This window comes from Peromyscus maniculatus, chromosome 1 (assembly GCF_049852395.1).
Source record: "Peromyscus maniculatus bairdii isolate BWxNUB_F1_BW_parent chromosome 1, HU_Pman_BW_mat_3.1, whole genome shotgun sequence".
NCBI lineage: Eukaryota > Metazoa > Chordata > Mammalia > Rodentia > Cricetidae > Peromyscus > Peromyscus maniculatus.
Window position 1 is genome coordinate 81258612 of NC_134852.1, and position 7364 is coordinate 81265975.

The following is a 7364-nucleotide window of genomic DNA, read 5'->3' on the forward strand; positions in this document are numbered from 1 at the left end:
AGAAACAGCATAGGGAAATGAAAAAGGTTTTGGCCGCCGTTGTGTCTCAGGGACAGCGGAGAGAGGGAGATAGGTCGGGAGAGCGAAGGAGGCCACCCCTTGAGAAAGATCAATGTGCTTACTGTAAGGAGAAGGGACACTGGGCCCGAGACTGCCCCAAGAAGCCACAAGGACCCCGCTGACCCAAGCCCAAAACCGTGGACCTCCTTAATCTAGAGGACTAGGGGAGTCGAGGCCAGGAGCCCCCCCCCCTGAGCCTAGGATAACCCTCAAGATCGGGGGGCAGCCCGTGACCTTCCTGGTTGATACTGGTGCCGAACATTCAGTCCTAACCCATGCCGGAGTGCCTCTTAGCCGGCATTCTGCACTGGTGCAGGGGGCAACTGGAAACAAGAGGTATTACTGGACTGCCGAGAGAAAGGTCCAACTGGCATCAGGGCAAGTAACTCACTCCTTCCTGCATATACCTGAATGCCCCCATCCGCTGTTAGGACGGGACCTATTAACCAAATTGAAAGCGCAAATCTACTTTGATGAGAAGGGACCAAGAGTCACGGGTCCTAAAGGAGACCCCCTACAAATCCTTGCCCTCAGTTTAGAGGAAGAATACCGTTTGTTTGAGGCAGAACCCCCGGAGAAATCACCTGAGGAGCTACAGAACTGGCTGAGAGAGTTTCCTCAGGCCTGGGCAGAGACTGGGAGCTTGGGGCTGGCACGAGATCAGCCGCCGCTGATGATCTCACTAAAGGCCTCCGCGACTCCCGTTTCAATCAGACAATACCCAATGTCACGGGAAGCTCATGAGGGGATCAAGCCCCATATCCGGAGGCTCCTGGACCAAGGGGTGTTAAAGCCCTGCCAATCACCTTGGAACACCCCTCTCTTGCCTGTTAAGAAACCAGGGACAGGAGACTACAGGCCGGTCCAGGACTTGAGAGAGGTCAATAAGCGGGTGGAGGACATACACCCCACGGTGCCTAACCCCTATAACCTTCTGAGCACCCTCCCACCGACCCACGTCTGGTACACTGTGCTAGACCTGAAGGATGCCTTCTTTTGTTTAAAACTGCACCCTCAAAGTCAACTGCTATTCGCTTTTGAATGGAGGGACCCAGAAAAAGGGCTCTCGGGACAATTAACCTGGACCCGGCTACCTCAGGGCTTCAAGAATAGCCCAACCCTCTTTGATGAGGCCCTACATGCAGATCTGGCCGGATTCCGGGTCGAACACCCAACCCTGACTCTGCTCCAGTACGTGGATGATCTACTCCTGGCGGCCAGGAGTCGAACCGAGTACATGGAGGGCACTCGAGCCTTACTGGCCAGACTTGGGCAGAAGGGCTATAGAGCCTCAGCCAAAAAGGCCCAAGTATGCTGAGACAAGGTCACCTACCTAGGCTACACCCTGAGCGGGGGGCAAAGATGGTTAACAGAAGCAAGGAAGGAGACAATCTCCATCCCCCCTCCTCGGAACCCCCGCCAAGTTCGAGAATTCCTGGGTACGGCTGGGTACTGCCGCCTTTGGATTCCTGGCTTTGCTGAACTGGCAGCCCCATTATACCCCCTCACTAAACCAGGGACCATGTTCCAATGGGAGAAGAAACATCAGAAAGCGTTTCAACAGATCAAAAAGGCCTTACTCGAGGCCCCGGCTCTGGGTCTGCCAGATCTAACCAAGCCCTTTGAGCTGTTTGTGGATGAGAACTCAGGTGTTGCCAAGGGGGTACTGGTGCAAAGACTGGGACCTTGGAGGAGACCTGTAGCGTACTTGTCCAAGAAATTGGACCCGGTGGCTACAGGATGGCCTCCATGCCTCCGCATGGTGGCAGCCATTGCCGTATTACTCAAAGATGCCGGAAAACTGACTCTGGGACAACCATTGACTGTGCTGGCCTCCCATGCAGTGGAGGCCTTGGTCTGACAACCACCGGACAGATGGCTTTCTAACGCCAGAATGACTTACTATCAGGCCTTACTACTGGACTCAGATCGGGTAAATTTCGGGCCGACAGTTTCCCTTAACCCAGCTACCTTGCTGCCACTGCCTAGCCCCTCCGAGAAGCATGACTGCCTCCAGATTCTAGCTGAAGCACATGGCACCCGCCCTGATCTGACAGATCAGCCGCTTAAGGATCCAGACGCTGTCTGGTACACGGATGGGAGCAGTTTCCTGGAGGAGGGGGAACGCAGAGCCGGGGCAGCTATAACCACTGAATCGGAAGTGGTATGGGCATCGTCGCTCCCGCCCGGGACATCGGCCCAGCGCACAGAACTGATTGCGCTCACCCAAGCTCTCCGGATGGCAGAAGGTAAGAAGCTCACAGTTTATACTGACAGCAGATATGCCTTCGCCACTGCACATGTCCACGGGGAAATCTACAGACGAAGAGGCCTGCTGACGTCCGCGGGTAAGGAAATCAAAAACAAAAAAGAGATCCTAGACCTCCTAAAGGCCCTGTTCCTCCCGCTCCAACTCAGTATTGTCCACTGCCCGGGGCATCAAAAGGATGACTCTGCGGTAGCCAGAGGGAATCGGCTGGCAGATCTGACTGCCCGAACAGTGGCTTCCCAGCCAGCAGGAAACAGCCAGTTGATGGCTATACAAGAACCACAGCCTGAGAGAGACCCCGTGCCATATAGCCCAGAAGACCATGAGCTAGCAAAGAAAATGGGGGCGGACTGGGAACAAAGAAGACAGGCATATATACTAGGGGACCGGATGGTCATGCCAACCTCCCATACCCGATATATGCTGAGATTCCTCCATGCATTGACCCATTTGAGCAAAAACAAAATGAAGACCCTATTAGACAGAGAAAACACCTGGACAGTGCTGCTGAACCAGGATCAGGTACTCCAGCAGGTAACTTCTACCTGCCCAGCCTGTGTTCAAGTCAACGCAGGAAAGGTTCATCTAAACAAGGGGGCCCGCCAAAGAGGCCATCGTCCTGGTGTTCATTGGGAAATAGACTTTACAGAAGTAAAACCCAGACTCTACGGGTACCGGTACCTCCTGGTCTTCGTGGACACCTTTTCTGGATGGATCGAGGCATTTCCAACCAAGAATGAGACGGCTAACGTGGTAACGAAGGAACTGTTGGAAGAGATCTTCCCCAGGTATGGGATGCCTCAAATATTGGGGTTGGATAACGGGCCTGCCTTCGTCTACCAGGTAAGTCAGAAGGTGGCCAAACTATTGGGGGTTGATTGGAAACTCCATTGTGCATACCGCCCCCAGAGCTCAGGACAGGTAGAACGAGCTAATAGAACAATCAAAGAGACTTTAACCAAATTAACGCTTGCAACTGGCACTAGAGATTGGGTGCTCCTACTTCCCTTGGCTCTCTATCGAGCCCGAAATACTCCTGGCCCACACGGCCTAACCCCTTTTGAGATCATATATGGGGCCCCACCTCCTGTTGTAAACTTTCTCCATCCTGATATTTCCTCTTTTGCCACCGCCCCTACTTTAGAGGCACATCTTCAAGCCCTCCAGTTGGTGCAGAGGGAGATCTGGAAGCCCCTGGCCAAGGCTTATCAGGAGCAGCTAGACAAGCCGGTGGTGCCCCACCCCTTCCAGATCGGGGACTCCGTTTGGGTCTGACGACACCAGACCAAGAACCTGGAATCACGGTGGAAGGGGCCCTACACTGTCTTGCTGACCACCCCCACTGCACTCAAGGTCGACGGGATTGCTGGATTGCTGCATGGATCCACGCCTCTCATGTGAAGGCTGCCAGGGAACCCGACCCAGCAGGATCCAGAAAGTCAACATGGACAGTGCGCCGCACACGAAACCCCTTAAAAATAAGGTTGGCCCGCGGCTCCTCTTCCTCCCCCTCCTCTTAATCTCTGCCTACCCCCAGGGGACTAGGGCGGCAGAGAGCCCGCACCTAGTTAAGAGGCTCACTTGGCAGGTCATCTCACAAACTAGGGAGACAGTCTGGCAAACGACCGCCCTTCACACCCCCTTTACATGGTGGCCTAACTTGCATCCAGATCTCTGCCAATTAGCAGCAGGGTCAGAGGACTGGGACATCCCTACCACTGACCCCATGAACCCCAGAGCACCAGACGTCTGTCAGGATGGTAAGGGAACTTGCAAATGTAGTGACGGGAGATACGGATGTGGTCACCCTGAAGCCAGGGCAGCCCTGTCACAACTATCCTTCTACGTCTGCCCCCGGGATGGTAGGGACAGAAAGATGATTAGACAATGTGGGGGTTATGAAAGTTACTTCTGTAAAGCATGGGGATGTGAAACAACTGGTAATACCTATTGGAAGCCTTCATCCACTTGGGACCTCATTAGGGTAAAAAGGGCTACCCAAGGAGAAAGCCACTCATGGCGTCCCCTTACCCAAGGACGTTGTTGGGGGACTGTCGCGTCAGGAAGAGATAACACTTACTGGAAGGGGGGGGGGTCCCTGTGTAAATTTCACCTGCAACCCCCTGAATATATCTTTCACTCAGAAGGGAAGGGAGATCACACAAGACTGGATTAAAGGTAAAACATGGGGACTTAGACTTTACATGACAGGACGGGACCAGGGAGTCGTGTTTACGATTAAGCTTAAAATCACGGAGCCCTCCGCCTTTATAGGTCCCAACCAGGTTCTCTCTGACCAAAAGCGTCCCTCTTTACCCGCTCTGGCACCCCCGAGGGCTACCCCCCGACCCAATTCGGCCATTCGCCCAAGCACGGCTCCGAATGCCGCTGTAACCCCAGTCACCCTCCAGCCACCCAGACCCGGTACGGGAGACCGGCTATTGAATCTTATAGAGGGCGCTTACTCAGCCCTCAATGTTACCAACCCAAATCGGACTCAGGAGTGCTGGTTATGCCTAGTTTCCACACCTCCCTATTATGAGGGGGTGGCCGTAGTCGGAAGCTTCAATTCTTCTTCCCCCCCGTCAGGATGTGCCTCGACACCTCAGCATAAGCTCACAATCTCCGAGGTGTCAGAACAAGGACTATGTCTGGGGACAGTACCCTACACCCACCAACACCTGTGTAATCGCACCCAGGTACTTGTTCCAGGACCCCATTATCTCGTGGCTCCCAACGGGACTTACTGGGCCTGTAGCACTGAACTTACACCATGCCTCTCCCCCTCAATACTAGCTAACACGGCCGATTATTGTGTGCTCATAGAACTGTACCCCAGGATAGTCTACCATACACCTGAAGATATCTATGCCCGATATGAAACAGGGGTCCCCCGTATAAAAAGGGAGCCAGTCTCGCTAACCCTGGCCCTAATACTAGGTGGATTAACTATGGGAGGAATCGCCACCGGAATAGGCACAGGTACCATTGCCCTCATGGAAACCAACCAGTTCAGACAACTCCAGGTTGCCATGCATACCGATATCCAGGCACTGGAGGAATCCGTGAGTGCCTTGGAAAAGTCACTCACCTCCCTGTCTGAGGTAGTTCTGCAGAACCGGAGGGGATTAGACCTCCTCTTCCTGCAGGAGGGGGGGTTATGTGCTGCCCTTAGAGAAGAATGTTGCTTCTATGCGGATCATACTGGGGTGGTGAGAGATAGCATGGCTAAATTAAGAAAGAGATTAGAACAAAGACAAAAACTCTTTAAAGAACAGCAGGGGTGGTTTGAAGGATGGTTTGGAAGGTCCCCCTGGCTCACCACCCTCATCTCCACCCTTATAGGGCCCCTTCTGATTTTATTGCTCCTTCTGACGCTCGGGCCCTGCATCCTAAACAGACTTGTCCAATTTATCAGGGAACGTGTTTCTATTGTTCAGACCTTGGTATTGACCCAACAATACCAACGACTCAACCATGTGGAAATGGAGCCACATCCCTATTCTTCCCCATGAATGGAGGATTCCATTCCCTGAGATAAGAAAATGGGGGAATGAAAGACCCCAGCATACTAGCTTAGCCTAACGCCATTTCGAGCAAGGTCTGAAAAGCACGGGGTATCTACGGTCGGCCACCTGGCCCCAGAACAGGGTACTATAGGTCAGAAAAACAACTTGTAACCAAGTCAACAGGCGTGTCGAGCTCGGGGAAAAACCACGAACTGTCCTGAGTTTGAACCTGGCCTCATTTGAATCGTCCAATCAGAACCCTGTAAACCATGCTCCTCGTGCTCCTGCTGCCAGACCCTATAAAAACCCTCCACTCCAGCCCGTGGGCGCGCCAGTCTCTTGAGCCTCTTGAGGGACTGTGTTGCCCCGGGTACCTGTGTTCCTGAATAAAGCCTCTTGCTGTTTGCATCTGACTTGTGGTCTCGGTGTGATCTCTGGGCAAGGGTCTCTCCAGAGGGAAGACTGCCTTTGGGGGTCTTTCAGTAGGTTGACCGTCTCCAGGAGCTGGCTCCATATCCTGGAGTATACAAACAGTGCAAATTAGACTAATTTGGGTTTTATATACTAAAAAGAGGATATGAAACTGGAAGGGATGGAAAGGTGGGGGAAGGTCTGGGAGAAGTTAGAGGAAGGAGTAAGGGATGAATATGATGCAAATACATTCTGTGCATGCACAAAATTCTCAAAGAACTAATTGCATTCTAAAAATGAAAACTGACAACAAAAGATGAGCCGGGGGGTGGTGGCGCACATCTTTAATCCCAGCACTCGGGAGGCAGAGCCAGGCAGATCTCTGAGTTTGAGGCCAGCCTGGTCTACAGAGTGAGTTCCAGGAAAGGCGCAAAGCTACATAGAGAAACCCTGTCTCAAAAAACCAAAAAAACAAAACAAAACAAAAAACAAACAAACAAACAAATGATGAGGTAAGTAACTTTTCCTTCAGTCTGTTCTATCAACTGGAAGTCTTTCAATCATTCTACAGTATTTTTTTTTTTCCTCACATGTGATGTAGACTTTTAATAAACTTAGAGCCAAGCCTCCTGCCCTGGCACCCTGAGTGCTAATGTGAAAAACATGTGCTATGTAGGCCAGATCCCATGACTGAATTGTATGTGTAGTGTATTTGTTTGTGTGTGGGTACACATTTAAGTAGGTCTGTGTACATATAGTAGGGGTCTGCATGGAGGTTGAGAGCAAGGTCTTTCACTGCAAGTGAAGCTTGCCAGTTAAGCTAGTTTAGCTAGCCAGCTTACCCAGGGGAATCCCCGGTCTCAGCCTCCTCCCAAATGGGAAGGCTTACAGGCAGGCCACCCTGGTGCTGGAGAGCCAAACTCCAGCTCTCATGCTTGTCCGACAAGATTTCACCCACAGAGATATCTCCCAGACCCAAGGATTTTAGATTTCTGCATACATTTCACATTTTCCCTTGTGAAGAAAGCCATGGTACCCACTAAACATAACTCAGCCTTACATAGCAGCATGGACACCCTTCTGCCTTTTCAAAAATTGAAATGTTTGGTCAACTT

At 52.1% G+C, this 7364-nt stretch overlaps 1 protein-coding gene across 1 annotated transcript; it reads left to right on the top strand.

The window, feature by feature from the left end:
• The first annotated feature begins 331 nt into the window (after positions 1–331).
• Positions 332–6251, top strand: LOC143267367 (uncharacterized). The gene is made up of 2 exons (XM_076544921.1): positions 332–3117; positions 3474–6251. The coding sequence occupies exons 1-2, from the start codon at positions 1955–1957 to the stop codon at positions 3847–3849; spliced, it is 1539 nt and encodes a 512-aa protein (XP_076401036.1). The 5' UTR covers positions 332–1954; the 3' UTR covers positions 3850–6251.
• The last annotated feature ends 1113 nt before the right edge of the window (positions 6252–7364 follow it).